General features: G+C 41.8%; 1 protein-coding gene across 2 annotated transcripts in view; it reads left to right on the plus strand.

The window, feature by feature from the left end:
* Nucleotides 1-19,756, plus strand: part of LOC128645800 (ras-related protein Rab-6B) — a 139,391-nt gene extending 119,635 nt beyond the window's left edge. For both annotated transcript variants that reach the window (XM_053699047.1, XM_053699048.1), the window contains exons 6-8: nt 15,496-15,589; nt 15,768-15,834; nt 18,236-19,756. In XM_053699047.1, coding sequence (XP_053555022.1) covers nt 15,496-15,589; nt 15,768-15,834; nt 18,236-18,300 — 226 coding nt within the window. In that variant the 3' untranslated portion in view covers nt 18,301-19,756. The remainder of the gene's footprint in view (nt 1-15,495; nt 15,590-15,767; nt 15,835-18,235) is intronic.
* The last annotated feature ends 267 nt before the right edge of the window (nt 19,757-20,023 follow it).

The following is a 20,023-nucleotide window of genomic DNA, read 5'->3' on the forward strand; positions in this document are numbered from 1 at the left end:
GCTAATTACATGAAAGAAAAATATGTATAGATATAGGTGTGTGTATGTACAGTATACAAGTGAGTACACCCCAGTGCAATATCACTTAAATGTCAAATGATTCAAAATTGTATAAGCGAACAGTAACTGTATTACGTCTATATTTTACAGTAGGGTATTTGCTCTTATGTAAAATTAAAAACTAACAGTTTAGATTTACTATATTAAAAATACCGCCCCCAAAGCAGGAAATCAATGCAACAAAAGTCAGTGCACCTTTCATTACTGACATTCAAATCTTTATATTTTTTCCATCTTAATATGAGGAGAGTCCATGGCTTCATTCCTTACTTGTGGGAATACAGAACCTGGCCACCAGGAGGAGGCAAAGACACCCCAGCCAAAGGCTTAAATACCTCCCCCACTCCCCTCAAAACCATCCAGATTCGTATTAACAACTCCTAAACAATCAATGTTTTTTTAACAAGTACTTTTTATTGAGAATCACTTTTACAGCAAGTCACAGTTGAGTACAAAGTAGTTAAAACATTCATAATCCCGGTTCTTGTTTTATGCTGTTCCAGTGACCCCCATTTTTACGTTTTTAAACTTAAAACAATAATTACCAACTTATTCAATAATCCTCCCCTACGCCCAAGATAAATCCCCCAACTTAAGGAAATCTTCTGCCTGTACCTTTACACTTTATTGGTTTTGCTAGGCTTCCTCTATTGTTGATTATTGTTTGAGAACTGTAACCCACCCTATGGGGTGTTGGATACTTATCTGTCGATTTTCTCCTTCCCCTGGGACTCAACTCTTTTAGTCTGTAAGATTACTCCAAATTCCACTCTCCCCTCAGTTGGGCATTTAGTATGTATTCTGAGTTGCGGAACGGAAATATTATTTGTTTTTGAACCTGCTGTGGCTGGTATAGAATACATTTTTCCCACTTTTCCACGAACACCTTAACTCTTCTGTTTATATCTCCCAAGGTGTCAAATTGTTCTACTGTCATTAACTGTGTCAACAAGTTTTTGAGTTGTTGTGTTGGTGGGTTCTTATTTCTCCATTCCTTTAAGATTAGTTTTCTTGCTAAGAGTATAATTGTGTGTATGAGCAGTTTTTGTTTACCCAGTTTAGTGGGAATATTTAACAGTATTATCGCTCTGTCGTCTAGTTTAAATGTAACGGAGCCTAGTGCAGCTATCTGTTTTTCTATCATTGCCCACAATTTGGTTAGTCTTGGGCAAGTTTTGAATAAATGTAGGTAGTTCGGATTTGGGTACTGGCATTTAACACAAATGTTTTCCGCCTCTTTCACCCATTTGCTGTAAATACTGGGTGTTATGTAAGTTTTGTGTAGTGTTTTGGTGTGCATTTCTCCTATGTCTGCCAACAAGGTTGCTTTCCTGACTTTGTCAATACTTTTCGTGATTTTGTTCTTCCGTTATATGAGTTTGCAGGGTTTCCGACCATTTGTGACTGATGGCCTCCCTATGTTTTTGGTTCTGTTTATCTATTAGCGTTCTGTATAGGCCTAGGGGTGTGTAATGGAATGGTTTCCCTGTCCAGTAAGGGACACCATTTTTGATATGGCGTCAGTATTGTCTGTAAAGTTTATGTGTTTCTGGAGATGAGTGATGTAATGTTTAATTTGTAAGTATGCGAAATGATGGGTATTCGGTAGTGAGTAAGAATGTTGCAAATCCTTAAAGTTACGAATGTGTCCGTCAGTCTCTGATATTAGCTGGCCTACTGAATTTAGACCCCTTTCCTTCCACAGTGTGAAGGGCTTGGTCGTTAGACCTGCCAAAAACTCTAGATTTCCTCCAATGGGTAGGAATTTTGTGTATGTGTAATAGAGCCCCAACCATCCGCACAGCCTACTCCATGCTTTAAGTGACTCTACAAAAAGGAGAGATCCTCCCACTGCTGTGTTTACTTTATGTTTTTCATATGAGGCAGCATTGCCAGAGACCATGGTTTCACCCTATGCAATCAGTGTTGACGAGTTTCACTGCCTGCTTCTATCACTCAAGTCCATGTCAGGTGCAATGCTACAAGACTGTCAAACTTGAGAGGCTGTGTGTCTGTTCCACAGTGATGATTCCGGTAAGATAGTTTTATTTTATCTCATATGATAACGTAATAAGACAGGGTCACAGTGTGACTCCTTTATCTGTATGGAATCAAGGGTTAATATCTCCGGAAGGGGATTATTGAACAGGGGGGGATTTATACATGATTTGATTTATTATGTTTTATGCTGCGACATGTGTGATATGAGGCTCTGGCATATGTGTGAACATTCAGGTTTTACTTTAGTTTTGGATAACTGCGCAGCCCGTCAGTTTGGTGTGTTTTCTTCCTGAATCAGGGGCGGTCCTGCATGGCACTCCATGTGATCGGGTGTGGCCTCATTGACTTACTTTTTCCTGACAGTGCGGTTTACAGGAGACAAAGCGGTTTCTCTGTGGGGCCTGGGTCATAGGAGGTGGTAAGTGCCCCGGCCATTGGGGTATACAGGTGCCATTTATTTTTTCTGTAGTCCATCGTACAAGCGCAAGCTATGGAGGACTCTGATGCGTTAGAGGGTACTCCCTCTTTAACTAAATTTAATATCTGTTTTTATTGTGAGGAGGCTACAGTATAACCTACTGCTCAATTATGTTCCACATGCCGTGATAAAGTAGTGATATCTAAAAAGAACAAGATGTTTAGTACCACTAAGCCGTCCCGCGAGGTGCGTTCCCTGCAATCATCTCCCATTACACATACAGCTCCCTTTTGCACTACTAATCCTCCTTCGGGAGGGGCCCTCTTACCGCTAGACTTTTCTGAACAGTTGCAAATGGCAGTGTCAGCGGCCTTTAGTGCTTTACCTCGCCCTGCTAAGCGCAAGCAAAAGGTTAAATACTGCTATCCTTTCCAGGGGTCATCTACCAACTTGTTGGATTTATCTGATACTAGCTAATCCACTGATGAAGACGCCTCTGATACTAAAGAGGAGGCTCTTTCTGGGTCAGAATCAGCTGCCTCTAGGCCTCTGGCTGTGGAGAAACCAGACTTTAGATTTAGGATAGAGCACTTACGCTTTCTGTTGAAAGAAGTGTTGGCTATGTTAGAGGTTCCGGAACCCAAGTTACCAGAGGGACCTTCTATTCCTAAGCTTGGTAAGGTTTATGAGGACAGGGTGGTGTCACAAACTTTCCCGGTTCCTGTAAGGATGGCAAATATTATTAAGAATGAATGGGAAAGGCTTGGATCCTCTTTTTCCCCTTATTCTTCCTTTAAGAAATTGTTCCCGGTTCCTGACTCCCAATAGAGTTGTGGGGGTCTGTCCCTAAAGTGGATGGAGCTATCTCCATGCTTGCTAAGCGCACCACTATCCCGCTTGAGGATAGTTTGTCATTTAAGGAGCCCATGGATAAAAAGCTGGAAACTCTGTTAAGGAAAATGTTTCAGCACACAGGATTTTTATTTCAGCCGGTAGCGGCAGTTGCTACGGTCGCTGGAGCCTCTACTTATTGGTGTGACTCTCTGTCGGAGATGATCGATGGTGGAAACTCCCCTCGATGAGATCCAGGAAAGAATTAAGGCCTTGAGGGTTGCTAATTCGTTTATTTGTGATGCAAATATGCAGATTATCCGCTTGAATGCTAAGACATCAGGCTTTTCTGTTCTAGCCCGTAGGGCTCTATGGTTGAAGTCTTGGTCGGCTGACATGACTTCCAAATCTAAATTACTTTCCTTTGCATTTAAGGGGAAGGTTCTTTTTTGGTCCAGGATTGGACTCTGTCATATCCACAGTCACTGGGGGCAAGGGTGCCCTTTTACCACAGGATAAGAAAGGTAAAGCTAAAGGACAAGGTCCTAATTTTCTTCCTTTTCGTTCAGATAAGTCCCAATGTCAGCAACCCTCCGCAAAGTCTGATCAGGACTTGGAAACCGAAGTCTGATCAAGGGAACTTGGAAACCGGCTCAATCTTGGAACAAATCCTAGCAGAACAAGAAGCCCACCGAGACAAAATCGGCATGAAGGGGCGGCCCCCGATCTGTCACTGGATCGTGTGGGGGCAGACTATCTCTCTCTGTGTAGGCTTGGCTGGGAGACGTGCAAAACCCTTGGGTTCTGGAGGTCGTTGCCCAGGGTTACAGGATAGGTTTCAAATCTCATCCACCCAGGGGCAGATTCCTCTTATCAAACCTGTCTTCAAGACCAGAAAAAGGAGACGCCTTTCTAGGGTGCGTGAGGGATCTCTCCTCCCTAGGAGTCATTGTGCCAGTACCTCTAGCAGAAGGAGGTCTGGGATACTACTTAAACCTTTTCTTCTATAAGGTACGACGAGTCCACGGATTCATCCTTTACTTGTGGGATATTATCCTCCTGTTAACAGGAAGTGGCAAAGAGCACCACAGCAGAGCTGTCTATATAGCTCCTCCCTTAGCTCCACCCCCCAGTCATTCTCTTTGTCTACTCTAAGTACTAGGAAGGGTAAAGTGAAAGAGGTTATAAAATATTAGTTTTTACTTTCTTCAAGCATTGTTACTAAGGAGTGGGATAGACCAGGTATTCCGTTCGCTCCCCCTCCTACTTTTAAGAAAATGTTTGCAATATCAGACACCATGCGGGACTCATGGCAGACAGTCCCTAAGATGGAGGGAGCTATTTCTACCCTGGCTAAGCGTACAACTATACCTATTGAGGACAGTTTTGCTTTCAAGGATCCTATCGATAAAAAATTAGAGGGTCTCCTAAAGAAAATATTTGTTCATCAGGGTTTTCTTCTCCAACCTATAGCGTGCATTGTTCCTGTAACTACTGCAGCTGCTTTTTGGTTCGAGGCTCTGGAGGAGGCTCTTCAGGTTGAGACCCCATTAGATGATATTCTGGATAGAATTAGGGCTCTCAAGCTAGCTAATTCTTTCATTACAGATGCCGCTTTTCAACTGGCTAAATTAGCGGCAAAGAATTCAGGTTTTGCCATTTTAGCGCGTAGAGCGTTATGGCTTAAGTCCTGGTCTGCTGATGTGTCATCAAAATCTAAGCTTTTAGCCATCCCTTTCAAGTGTAAGACCTTATTCGGGCCTGAACTGAAAGAGATCATTTCAGACATCACTGGAGGGAAGGGCCATGCCCTTCCTCAGGATAAGACAAATAAGATGAGGACCAAACAAAATAATTTTCGTTCCTTTCGAAACTTCAAAGGTGGTGCCTCTACCTCTTCCCCTGCTGCAAAGCAAGAAGGGAATTTTGCTCAATCCAAGTCAGTCTGGAGACCTAACCAGACTTGGAACAAGGGTAAACAGGCCAAGAAGCCCGCTGCTGCCACCAAGACAGCATGAAGTGGTAGCCCCCGATCCGGGACCGGATCTAGTAGGGGGCAGACTTTCTCTCTTTGCTCAGGCTTGGGCAAGAGACATTCAGGACTCCTGGGCTTTAGAAATCGTAAACCAGGGGTATCTTCTAGATTCCTAAGATTCTCCTCCAAGGGGGAGATTCCATCTTTCTCAATTGTCTGTAAACCAGACAAAAAGAGAGGCGTTCTTACACTGTGTAGAAGACCTATATACCATGGGAGTGATCTGCCCAGTTCCGAAAAAAGAATAGGGGCAGGGGTTCTACTCCAATCTGTTTGTGGTTCCCAAAAAAGAGGGAACCTTCAGACCAATTTTAGATCTCAAGATCCTAAACAAATTCCTCAGAGTTCCATTCTTCAAGATGGAGACCATTCGGACTATTTTACCAATGATCCAGGAGGGTCAATATATGACCACCGTGGACTTAAAGGATGCGTATCTTCACATCACTATCCACAAAGATCATCATCAGTTCCTCAGGTTCGCCTTTCTGGACAAGCATTACCAGTTTGTGGCTCTTCCCTTCGGGTTGACCACAGCTCCCAGAATTTTCACAAAGGTGCTAGGGTCCCCTCTAGTGGTTCTAAGGCCGCAGGGCATAGCAGTGGCGCCTTATCTGGACGATATCTTAATTCAGGCGTCGACTTACCAACTAGCCAAGTCTCACACGGACATCGTATTGGCTTTTCTAAGATCTCACGGGTGGAAGGTGAACGTAAAAAAGAGTTCACTTATCCCTCTCACAAGAGTTCCATTCCTGTGAACTCTGATAGATTCGGTGACGGAGGTCAGGAAATCAAAGATTTTAACCACCTGCCGTGCTCTTCATTCCATTCCTCGGCCGTCAGTGGCTCAGTGTATGGAGGTAATCGGTCTAATGGTAGCGGCAATGGACATAGTTCAGTTTGCTCGCTTGCATCTCAGACCACTGCAACTATGCATGCTCAAACAGTGGAATGGGGATTTTGCAGATTTATCTCCTCAGATAAATCTGGATCAAGAGACCAGAGACTCTCTCTTCTTTGGTGGTTGTCACAGGATCATCTGTCCCAGGGAATGTGCTTCCGCAGGCCAGCGTGGGTCATAGTGACGACGGACGCCAGCCTATTGGGCTGGGGTGCAGTCTGGAATTCCCTGAAAGCACAGGGTTTGTGGACTCAGGAGGAGGCTCTCCTCCCGATAAATATTCTAGAACTGAGAGCGATATTAAACGCGCTTTAGGCGTGGCCTCAGCTGGCTTCGGCCAGATTCATAAGATTCCACTCAGACAATATCACGACTGTAGCATATATCAATCATCAGGGGGGGACAAAGAGTTCTCTAGCGATGATAGAGGTTACCAAAATAATTTGATGGGCAGAGACTCACTCTTGCCATCTATCAGCAATCTATATCCCAGGAGTGGAGAACTGGGAAGCGGATTTTCTAAGTCGTCAGACTTTTCATCCGGGGGAGTGGGAACTCCATCCGGAGGTGTTTGCACAATTGAATCAGCAATGGGGCACACCAGAATTGGATCTGATGGCATCTCGTCAGAACGCCAAACTTCCTTGTTACGGGTCCAGGTCAAGGGATCCTCAGGCAGTACTGATAGATGCTCTAGCAGTACCCTGGTCATTCAACCTGGCTTATGTGTTTCCACCATTTTCTCTCCTTCCTCGTTTGATTGCCAGAATCAAACAGGAGAGAGCTTCGGTGATTTTGATAGCACCTGCGTGGCCACGCAGGACTTGGTATGCAGACCTGGTGGACATGCCATCTCTTCCACCATGGACTCTGCCACTGAGACAGGACCTTCTGATTCAAGGTCCGTACCAGGATCCAAATCTAGTTTCTCTGCGGCTGACTGCTTGGAGATTGAACGCTTGATTTTATCCAAGCGGGGATTCTCTGAGTCGGTCATAGATACCTTGATTCGGGCTCGAAAGCCTGTCACTAGGAAGATTTATCATAAGATATGCCGTAAATATCTTTATTGGTGCGAATCCAAAGGCTACTCATGGAGTAAGATCAGGATTCCTAGGATTTTGTCCTTTTTCCAAGAAGGATTGGAGAAGGGGCTATCAGCTAGTTCCTTAAAGGGACAGATATCTGCTTTATCAATTCTACTGCACAAGCGTCTGGCCGATGTTCCAGACGTTCAGTCGTTCTGTCAGGCTTTAGTTAGAATCAATCCGGTGTTTAAACCTGTTGCTCCGCCATGGAGTTTGAATCTAGTTCTTAAAGTTCTTCAAGGGGTTCCGTTTGAACCTATGCATTCCATAGATATTAAGCTTCTATCTTGGAAAGTTCTGTTTTTAGTTGCTATCTCTTCGGCTCGAAGAGTTTCTGAACTATCTGCATTGCAATGCGACTCGCCTTATCTTGTTTTCCATGCTGATAAGGTGGTTTTGCGTACCAAACCTGTTCCTTCTCTGTGTCCTAATCCTTCCTCTAAGAAGGAGCGTCTGTTGCACAACTTGGACGTGGTTCGTGCTTTGAAGTTTTACTTGCAAGCAACCAAAGATTTCCGTCAAACATCTTCTTTGTTTGTTGTCTATTCTGGAAAACGTAGAGGTCAAAAAGCTACGGCTACCTCTTTCTTTTTGGCTGAAAAGCATCATTCGTTTGGCATACGAGACTGCTGGACAGCAACCTCCTGAAAGGATTACAGCTCACTCTACTAGAGCGGTGGCTTCCACATGGGCTTTTAAAAATTATGCTTCTGTTGAACAGACTTGTAAGGCTGCGACTTGGTCTTCGCTTCATACCTTTTCCAAATTTTACAAATTTGATACTTTTGCTTCTTCGGAGGCTATTTTTGGGAGAAAAGTTCTTCAAGCAGTGGTGCCTTCTGTTTAACCATCTGTCTTGTCCCTCCCGTTCATCCGTGTCCTGTAGCTTTGGTATTGTATCCCACAAGTAAAGGATGAATCTGTGGCCTCGTCATACCTTATAGAAGAAAAGTAAATTCATGCTTACCTGATAAAATAATTTCTTCTATGGTACAACGAGTCCACGGCCCGCCCTGTCATTTTAAGACGGATTATATTTTTTTTATTTTAAACTTCAGTCACCTCTGCACCTTTTAGTTTCTCCTTTTTCTTCCTGTACCTTCGGTCGAATGACTGGGGGGTGGAGCTAAGGGAGCAGCTATATAGGTAGCTCTGCTGTGGTGCTCTTTGCCACTTCCTGTTAGCAGGAGGATAATATCCCACATGTAAAGGATGAATCTGTGTACTCACCGTACCATAGAAGAAATTAATTTATCAGGTAAGCATAGATTTACTTTTTGTGGTCCCAATAGGAGGGTACGTTTCGCCCGATTCTGGACCTAAAGTGTTTAAACAAGTTTCTTTCTGTGCCCTCATTCAAGATGGAAAAGATAAGGTCTATTCTGCCCTTAGTTCAAGAAGGACAGTTTATGATAACGATAGACTTGAAGGATGCTTACCTTCATGTTCCAATACACAAGGATCACTTCAAGTTCTTAAGATTCGCTTTTCTGGATCAGCACTTCCAGTTTGTAGCTCTTCCCTTCGGTCAGGCTACTGCTCCAAGAATCTTTACGAAGGTTCTGGGGGCTCTGCTCACGGTGGCGAGATCGAGAGACATTGCAGTAGCACCTTATTTGGACAACATTTTGGTCCAAGCTTCATCCTGCCGGCAGAAGACCATTCGAGAGCTCTTCTTCTTCAGTCTCATGGATGGAAGATATACTTAGAAAAGAGTTCTTTGGTTCCCAATACCAGAGTGGAATTCCTGGGCACGATAATAGATTCCATATCCGTGAAGATATTTCTTACACTCCTTAAACTCCTTAAAGGGATACCGAACCCAAATTTTTTCTTTCATGATTCAGATAGAGCATGCACATTTAAGCAACTTTCTAATTTACTCCTATTATTATTTTTTCTTCATTCTCAAGCACTTGTTTATTGGTGGGTGAATTTATCCACCAATCAGCAAGAACAACACAGTGTGTTCACCAAAAATAGGCTGGAATCTAAACTTCAATTCTTGCATTTCAAATAAAGATACCAAGAGAATGAAGAAAATTTGATAATAGGAGTAAATTAGAAAGTTGCTTAAAATTGCATGCTCTATCTGAATCACGAAAGAAAAAATTTGGGTTCAGTGTCCCATTAAGGCCATCTGTAGCCCAGTGTATGGAGGTGATTGGGCTCATGGTGTCCAGCATAGATATCATTCCATTAGCCAGGTTCCATCTCAGACCCCTACGGCTTTGCATGCTGAGGCAATGGAACGGCGATCACTCAAATCTATCCCACAGATTTCTCTAGACAGCCGATCGAGAGAATCGCTCTCTTGGTGTCTCTGTCCAGATCGCCTGTCCCAGGGGACATACTTCTTGAGACCATCTTGGGTGATTGTGACTAAGTCAGGATGGGGAGCTGTTTGGTGTGCCAGGAAGGCACAGGGCCAGGGGACTCGGGAGGAATCTCTTCTCCCGATCAACATTCTTGAACTTAGAGCGATCTTCAACGCTATAAGGGCTTGGCCTCCTCTTGGTTTGTCCCAGTTTATCAGATTCCAATCAGACAACATTACCTTGATGGCTTACATCAAACATCAGGGGGAACGAGAAGCTCACTAGCCATGAGGGAAGTATCTTGGATTCTGGATTGGGCGGGGGTCCACAACTGCTCGCTGTCAGCTATACACATTCCGGGTGTGGACAACTGGGAAGCGGACTTTCTCAGCAGACAATCGTTTCATCTGGGGGAATAATCTCTCCATCCCGAGGTGTTTGCAGAGATTTGCAACAAATGGGGGACGCCGGAGATAGATCTCATGGCGTCCAGACTCAATACCAAGCTACCCAGATACGGGTCGCGCTCCAGGGATCCCCAGGCAGAACTGATAGATGCCTTAGCAGTGCCTTGGGGGTTCAACCTAATTTACATTTTTCCACCGTTGCCACTTCTACCTCGGATAGTGGCCCGCATCAAGCAGGAGCAAGCCTCGACTATTCTAATTGCTCCGTAGTGGCTGCGCAGGATGTGTTTGCGGACCTGGTGGGGATGTCATCTCCTCCATGGAGGTTACCCTGTCGGTCCTTTTGTTCAATCAAAATCTAGATTCTCTGAGGCTGACTGCACGGAGATTCAATGCTTAGTCCTAGCCAAGAGAGGTTTTTCTGAAGGAGTGATTGATACTCTTATTCAGGCTAGAAAGTCGGTCACCTGTCGCATCTACTATAAGGTGTGGAGGACCTACTTATTCTAGTGTGAAGAACGTGGATTCCCTTGGCCTAAGGTCAGGTATCCAGGATTCTGTCTTTACTTCAAGAGGGTTTGGAGAAGGGACTTTCTGCTAGTTACTTAAAGGGACAGATTTCAGCTCTATCAGTGTTATTACACAAGAGACTCGCTGAGCTTCCTGATATTCAGTCTTTTGTTCAGGCTCTGTCTAGAATCAGGCCTGTGTTTAGACATTCGGCTCCTCCTTGGAGTTTAAATTTGGTTCTTAAGGTTTTGCAGGGGGCTCCATTTGAGCCCATGCATTCGGTTGACATTAAGTTACTGTCTTGGAAGGTTCTTTTTCTATTGGCTATTGCTTTGGCACACAGAGTCTCTGAGTTGGCGGTCTTGCAATGTGAGCCTCCTTACCTAGTTTTTCATGCTGATAAGGCTGTTCTTCACACTGGGTTGGGTTATCTACCTAAGTTTGTGTCTGATCGCAACATCAATCAGGAGATCATGGTTCCTTCCTTGTGTCCTAATCCTTCTTCGAAGGAGCGATTACTTCATAATTTGGATGTGGTTCAGGCTTTGAAATTCTATCTTCATACTACAAAAGATTTTAGACAGACTTCGGCATTGTTTGTTGTCTATTCTGGGAAGCGCAGAAGACTTCTTCCACTTCCCTATCTTTTTGGTTGAGGAGCATTATCCGCTTAGCATATGAAACAGCGGGACATAAGCCTCCTCAGAATGATTACGGCTCATTCAACTAGAGCTGTGGCTTCTTCTTGGGCCTTCAAGAATTAGGCTTCTATGGAGCAGATTTTGTTGGGCGGCTACCTGGTCCTCCTTACATAATTTTTCAAAGTTTTACAAATTTTAAATTTTTGCCTTGGCTGGAGCAGCTTTTGGGAGAAAGGTTTTGCAGGCTGTGGTGCCCTCAGAATAGGGTCCGCCTCTCTTTTACCCTCCCGTTTTTCATTCAGTGTCCTCTAGAGCTTGGGTATATGTTTCCCACAAGTAAGGAATGAAGCCGTGAACTCACCTCATATTAAGATGGAAAACATAAATTATGCTTACCAGATCCTTTCCTTTCTGTATGAGGAGAGTCCACGGCCCCCGCACGTTTTCTCTGTTGGGCGGTTCAAAAATTTTGTTATTCTTCTGGCACCTTTTATACCCTGATATTTCTCCTACTGTTCCTTGTTCCCTCGGCAGAATGACTGGGGGATGAGGGCAGTGGGGGAGGTATTTAAGCCTTTGGCTGTGGTGTCTTTGCCTCCTCCTGGTGGCCAGGTTCTGTATTCCCACAAGTAAGGAATGAAGCCATGGACTCTCCTCATACAGATAGAAAGGAAATGATCTGGTAAGCATAATTTATGTTCTTTCAATACTTTGCATGTCCACCTTTATTTTTTAAGACAGACTCAATCCTCCTTGGCATGGAGGAAACCAGTGTTGTACAAATTTCTGGAGAGATGTTCTGCCCTTCTTCAGAGAGAATTTCTTTTCAGCTGCTCTTTGCTGGAGGGGTGGTGTTGCTTCTACCATTCTCTTTAAAATACCCCAAAGGTGTTTTACTGGATTCAAGTCAGGTGACATACTTGGCCAGGTCATAGTTTTCACTTGTTTCTCCTTTAGAAACTCATTTGTGGTTTTGGCAGTGTGCTTTGGATCGTTATCATGCTGGAATATTCGTCCTCTGCCAAACTTCTGGAGACTGGGAGTCATCCTGTCAGCCAGTATTTTGATATTTTGCAGGCATTCATGGTGCCATCTATAAATATCCCCAACACCTTTTGCAGTCTTGTAGCCCCATATCGTCACACTCCCACCTCCATGATTCACTGTTGGGCTATGCATTCACTGTAATAATCCTGACCAGGTTCACACCAAACATGCTGCACCCCATCTGAGCCAAAAAATTGTATCTTGGTCTTGGCCATCTTATCAAATAGTGTGCTCCCAGTATTCATCAGGCTTTTCATGTTGTTTAGCAAAGTTTAATCTTGTAGTTTTGTGCCGAACAGCAAGCAAGGGTTTTTTCCTTGGATGCTGTCCATAGAAGTTGACATTATGCAATGTCCTTAGCACTGTCTGAGCTGTCACAGGAACTCCAATTTCTATCGATAATCTCTGAGCTAAATCTGAAGCATTTGATTTGATGAAAATCTGAAACGCCTGTTTTTCAGAGCTAGATTGTGCAAGTAGCGCACTATACGTGGCGTCATTTTAGAAAGACAGCCACTGCAGCTCTGATTTTTGGCACTGTATATCGATCTATACCTCCCTGATTACTGCTGCAACTGCGTTTTAACTGATTTTAAGTTGGTCATCACCAATCTTCCTGTATCCTTTTCCATCTTTGTGAAGTCTCACAATCAGATTTGCAATTCCTATGGCAATTCTTTTCCATGTGGAGACATGATGCAAACTTGCAGATAGACACAGCCCATTGGTCAAAAAATTAGACTGTTCTGGTAACTATGCTCATGCAATTAGGATAATTGGAAATCATAGGTGTACTCCATTTTGTTTCAGTTTCTACTTTAGGGCCTGTATTTTCAATATAATATTTCTAAAGTATTTGTTTTTGAATGTTTATAATAGGAAATACTTAATGCCATATTTAAGTGATATTGCCCAGGGGTGTACTCACTTCTGTTGTATACTGTATATGTGTGTATGTATATATGTATGTATGTATACATATATAGATTTCTTTCTAATGGTAGTGAGAGTCCACGATCCTTACTGTTGGGAATTACATCACCTGGCCACCAAGAGGAGGCAAAGACACCCCATACCAGATTAATAATCCCTCCTACTTCCTCTTCCCTCCCAGTATTTATTTACCTCGTCAAAAAGAAGGTATGGATAGAGATACTGCTGAAATTATGAAGAATTTCAGATTTATATTCTTTCATTGGATAGTTCCTGGAAGAGTAGGAATTTAGGAGAGTTATGCATTATTATTCTCCTTGATGAAGCTGAGTGACAAGCTAGACATGGGTGTTGCAAGGTAGTTCCTTAGCCGCCTCCTGCTGGACAAGATTGGACACTTTTAAATTCTGTTTTTTGTTTGTTTGTTTTTTTGTTACAGCTCTGGGCAGATGTCTTGGTGACAGTCCTCTTATGGAGTGGATCTGGTGGAGGATGAGTACCTTTTCCTGGGGTCCTACTCCTGTCCCTTTCATGCACTTAGTGTGGCGACACTATAGCTCTGCTATCAACAGACTAAATTAAATCCCTGTTCCCACTATGATAAGGATTGGACTCTTTACTGAGGGGGACACACAGTGTAGCTAAGGGGTTCCAATTTCACGGTGGTGGCATACATAAATCATCGGGGGGTACTCACAGCTCCCTGGCAATGAAGGAAGTATCTTGCATATTGCCATGGGCGGAGACAAATCTTTGTTCGATCTCAGCCATCCAAATCCCAGGAGTGGACAACTGGAAAGCGGACTATTTTTGCCGCCAGACCCTCCACCCAAAGTAATGGTCTCTAAAAAAGGAGATTTTGAAACAGCTGATGGTTCACTGGGGATGACCAGAGATAGATCTGATGGCATCCCGGTTCAATCACAAGCTCCCACACAATGGCTCCAGAGCGAGGGATCCAAAGGCGGAGTTTACCGAAGCTCTGACGGCCCTGTGGCATTTTCAGCTAGTCTACCCGTTTCCTCCAATCATACTTCTTCCCCAAGTGATTGCTCGTCTCAAGCAGTAGAGAGTCTCTGCAATCTTGGTAGCTCCAGCATGGCCTTGACTAACTTGTTATGTGGACCTAGTCAGGATGTCCAGTGCTCCCCCATGGCACCTTCCACTTTGACAGGACCTGCTTGTGCAAGGGCCATTTTTTTATCAAAATCTTTAGTCTCTTAACTTAACTGCATGGAGATTGAACGCTTGATCTCAACTCAGAGGTTTTTCTGAGTCTGTTATCGATACTTTAATTCAGGCTTGTAAGCCAGTTACTAGACTGATCTATTACAAGATATGGAAGGTGTACCTTTCCTTGTGTTCTAAGCATGGTTTCTCATGGCATTCAGGGAGAATTCCTAGGATTTTAAAATTCCTTCAGGAAGGTTTAGACAAGGGTTTGTCGGCCAGTTCTATTAAGGGTTAGATTTCTGTCCTTTCAGTTTTTCTACTCAGGAAGTTAGTGAGTTTGCCTGATATTCAGGTACTTGCTAGGATTAAGCCAGTTCTTAAACCAACTTATCCTCCTTAGAATCTCAACCTGGTTCTCAACTCTCTACAATCTCCTCCATTTGAACCAATGCATTCTTTGGATATTAAGATATTATCTTGGAAAGTGTTGTTCCTTTTGGCAATCTCTTTTGGCGAGAAGAGTTTATGAATTGTCTAGCCTATAATAAGATCCTCAGTATTTGATTTTTTTCAGGATAAAGCAGTTCTGCATACTGTATTTTTTTTTACCAAAGTTTTTTTCGGTGGATAATATCAACAGTAAAATTGTTGTTCCTTCTCTATGTCCGAACCCTAAGTATTTAAAGGAATGACATTTACATAATCTAGACATGGTTTGGGCTTTAAAATTCTTTTTACATTTTTACAAAATGTATTCTTACCTGATAAATTCATTTTATTTCTTGCTAGTGAGAGTGCACAAGCCCACCCAATATTATTTTTTATTTCTTTTTTTTGTGACAGTAGTCCTGGTTCGCATCTCTGTACCCTATGCTCTTTCTTGCTTTGTTCTGTTCTCGGCTATGCAATACTGGGAGGGAAGATGAAGTAGAAGGGCTTATTAAACTGTGGTATTAGGGTGTCTTTGCCTCCTCCTGGTGGCCAGGTGATGTAATTCACAACAGTAAGGATCGTGGACTCTCACTACCATGAAATTAATTAATTTAGAGAGCGAGAATGAATAAATAAATATATAGATAGATATCTTTATCTTCTTTTTTTTTTAATTTCTGAACTTTTTTGTACACAGACAAATCACCACCGAAGAGGGTGAGCAGAGAGCTAAGGAGCTAAGTGTCATGTTTATTGAAACAAGTGCCAAGACTGGCTATAATGTCAAGCAGGTAATGTCTCTATCCTCCTGTGCTTTATTCATTTGACCTGCTATTAATATTCATGTCAGTTGATAGATTTTCTAAGCTCCATGGTGGGCATTGCTGTGATGATTCTAAAGTTCTCTTTTTGTATTTAAAGTCCATGCCCTTCACCAATCTTTAACTTGTATTCATTGTACATTTCAAGCTTTTCCGTAGAGTAGCTGCCGCTCTGCCTGGGATGGACAGCACACCTGAGAAGAGCAAAGAGGACAGTATCCTTCATTCATCACATTAAAATGCTTCAGGGAAGAGGAATAAGTTAGTAGCTGCAGTATAGAATTATCTCATTTTACAACAATGTCCATAGTTTTATAGTTCTATTAAATACAAGGAGTTGGTTGGCTCAGGAACAAATCCTTTTAGTGTTCCCTCCAGAACCTATTTAAAGGGACACAAAACCCAACTTTATTTTTCTTTCATGATTTCATGTGATTTTAAACAACTTTCCGATTTACTTCTATTATCTGATTTGTTTTCTTGGTATCTCTTGCTGAAAAGAGCTGATTATTTGTGGCTGCACATATATGCCTCATGTTATTGGCTCACCCAATGTGTTAACTAGCTCCCGGTAGTGAATTGCTACATCTTCTATAAAAGATACCAAGAGAATGAAGCAAATTAGATAACAGAAGTAAATTGTAACATTTTTAAAAAATGTATTCTCTATCTGAATCATGAAAGAAATTTTTTGGGTTTTATGTCACTTTAATGGGCTCACTACCCAGATGATTTTACTGACCACCTGACTAAAATTGAAGCCAACAGTAAGCTAAAATTAGCTAATTAATGTTTTTTCAATGTTGCACAAATTCTCATTAAATTAATTTATATTTAATGATTTTGCTTTGGATAGCTTAAGTATAATTTATACATAACAGAAAATATGTTCTTCTGCCTCCACCTAGCTACTTCATAATGGCAAAATTATCTGTTGAGAACTCTGATTTAACATTGCTTTCCAAAACCTTTTATTTGGGAAGTTAATTTGGGAAGGTCTGTAGAATTGTATAAATATGTAGCCTTTATAGATTCTGGCCATTAGATGGCAGTGCTGTGTGTAAATAACTGACTCATTCTATTACTGGGTACAGATATGTTTGTTTTTATATATGTGTATTATTTGTGTGTGTGTGTGTGTGTGTATATATATATATATATATATATATATACATATATATACACAAAACACGGAAGGGAACTGCACTCTCATACCGGACCGGGTACACATCCTATGACCCTGCAAATGCTCAGCCCTGGGTGCCACTGGCACTCACAGGAAGCTGTGCTGTCCCCAGAGCCACAAGCAGTTAACCCCAGACAGGTCTGGGTGCAAGAACCATAGGGAAAATTACAAAACAAATTAATACAACACACAGAGAAAACCCAGCACTCACTTACAAGCTCTCAGCTTTTTAAGATTTAAAAGCATTTTTGCTTTTAAATCTTACCTGAGAGCTTGTAAGTGAGTGCTGGGTTTTCTCTGTGTGTTATATATATATATATATATATATATATATATATATATATATATATGCGTGTGTTTGTGTGTAAAATATATATAAAATAGTCTAGTGGTAAATAATTGACTTAAAAACAAACACTGGGGATTTTGCACAATTTAACCCCCATCAAGTTGAGCTGAATTTGGCATGGATGAGAGTGCTGGGCCTAGCTGTTGCTTAGAAATCCAGCAGCTGGGCCCCTCTCCCCTAACAAGTAGCACTACCAGGGAAATTTACCGGTGCCAGGGCCCATTTTGCTGACACTGATGCCCTGGTACAAGAGACTTGTCCTGACCTGAGATAGGTAGTTAACATGTCTTAAATGTGAGTTCACTTTGTATGAGGATTAAGAAAGCAACAAATGTGCTTGTGTCTCAAGACTCCATATCACAGATAATCAGGGAGGCCAAACATTAACCTAGCAATAATCTGTATTCATTATTTAAATAAACCTTAATTTGAGACCTACATGATCCACATGCACCTATACTGTGATCCTTTTATTATTGAGATCTGATGTCATGAGATTTTCTTACAATGTCAACAGTTAATCTGACAATATTTATGCTGATTCAATTGCATTGATTGGTGATTAAAGTGAATGTAAATTTTGATGCTAAAGTGCCCGGTTTTTGAAAATTTGATTAAAAACAGGGGCACTTTAATTCATCAAAATTTACATTTCACTCCTGTTGTGAAAAAAAAACCCATACCTTTTAAACTTGACAGCAGCTCCAGCTTCCTCCGTTCATGCAAGCCATTTCTGATGTCAGAAATGATGGCTAGGTCATCCTCCAATCATGGCTCTTCCCCCTCCCCACCGGGGGAATCAGTGTCTGATTCAACGCTGTGATTGGAGGAAACCGGATTCCTCATTTTAGACCCAGGAAGAGACTTTAGCATCAAAATTTACATTCACTTTAAGTCAATAGGAAGCTAATCCTAAAATTGCTATGGAGGTTTCTAGTAATAGACTGCTATCTTTCCGTAGTTGTCTTAGAGTGTAATATGTTAATATTCAGCATCTCAATGTCTGTAGCGTTTATTATCTAATAAAGATCTGTGTGGCTGCATTTGTGTTTTTTTTCCTTAACCATTCTTCCTCAATCAGTGATCGACATCAAGTTGGAAAAACCTCCTGAACAGCCAGTGACTGAGAGCGGATGCTCCTGCTAACATCCCCGGTTCAATAGCAGCCAGCAGAGGCTACACACATCAGAAAGGAAAGCGTCTCTATATATATCTCTTAAAATCCCTGTGTGTGGATGCAGTGTGTGCTCCATTTTACGAGGGGGTAATGGGGGAGCCCCAAGAACAAACCACCTCCCTCCTCATTTCACTCAAACTGCATGGTATAGTGTAAGGTTTGGAGAATGAGAATTTTATGTATATTTTTTATTTCTTGCACTGTGGGTGCCTAAAATGGTGCCCTTTAAATTCTCTAAATGTGATAAAAAAAATGTATTGGAAAGTTGTGCTGACATGTTATTTTGTTTACTGTGAATGTACCAGGATGGAGCCAGGTTACAGGGAACAGAAATGGCATTTGTCCTGCATACTTGTATTCCAAAATTGAATTCTGCAGTAGCCGACATCCAACTAACTAATAGGAATAAAGGGTTTACATTTTAAGAATAAGGTTACAGTTTGTGTCTTAATACCCTTTTTCCTTTCAGGCCTTTTTCCCTAATGTCTCAATGTAACAATGTTTGTTTACATTTTTATTTGTATTGTTTTCTTTCTTGCTGACCAGGCTGGCTGATTTCTACCCTTGTCCTTGTTATGCTCACTCTCGCCTTCTGTTTGTTTTTGCATTGTCTCTGCATTGTCTAATCAAAATAACCATATGTATGGTTATGTACTGTTGATTATTTTACAGTTGTCAGTGTGCATTTAAACTTGTGCAAGTATTCTCCCTCTTAAGGCAGCTTGGATATATTAATAAAAAAAATTGTTCCAAGAAGAAAATTAATTGAAGCTGCTACTCTGCAGTAGATCTCTCTTCGTTTTGTTGTGTATTGCTACATATTTTAAACTGTAAAATATACATGCTAATTGGTTTCTAACACCAATGATTACAGGTAATACTACACACTAGGTTTGTGCTCTGTAACTCTACTGCAAATGTATGTATGCTGCTACATAAGGTTGGTTTTGTAAAATTCAGGGAGTTGTCTTCTTCCTCTGTCTGTGAGGGCTGAAACATTGATAAAGAAAACAAACCTTTGAACCTGGTATATCACTGCACCCTCTCTGAGTACACCTGTGGTGTTCCATTTCCTGTTGCTCCTTTTCTATTAGAATAATTGCTGTATCCTGGTCATGTCACATCTGTTTTTCTGTATACAAGGTTGGTCCTGCACTTTGGGCCATAGCCTCTGATGATCAGTCAGTTGTATTGTTATTGCACATTGCTGGATTGTAAATGAACAAAAATGTCTGAAATAGTATTGATAATGAATAAATTATAGTGAAAATGTTTCTCCACTTGAATAATCTTTGGATGTCTTATATTGCGTAACTGCCCCATATTACCTCTTCATAGCTGTTAACCAAGTAGGTGTGAATATTAATGAGTATCTACTATATAAACACAGCTGTGTGTCTCACTAAATAAAATCTTCGCCTATCACATTGTTCGCTCTGTGTCTAGCTTTGTATTTCTTCTGACAAGTTTGAGTAAATTTGTAAAGGTTGTGTCAATACTATTGCTAGAAGGTGGATGTTTGAGACAGTGGACAGTTTGGACTTGATTAGTGATTGGCATTTCTTACATGTGTGGTTTAGAGATAAGTATGAAACTATGTAATGTGATGACATCTAAAAGGGATTTTTGGAAGATTGAATATGTTTAAATCAACATAGAGCCAAAGAAAGGACTCGATAGATAAAGGCAAAG

This window comes from Bombina bombina, chromosome 1 (assembly GCF_027579735.1).
Source record: "Bombina bombina isolate aBomBom1 chromosome 1, aBomBom1.pri, whole genome shotgun sequence".
In the NCBI taxonomy this organism is placed as follows: domain Eukaryota; kingdom Metazoa; phylum Chordata; class Amphibia; order Anura; family Bombinatoridae; genus Bombina; species Bombina bombina.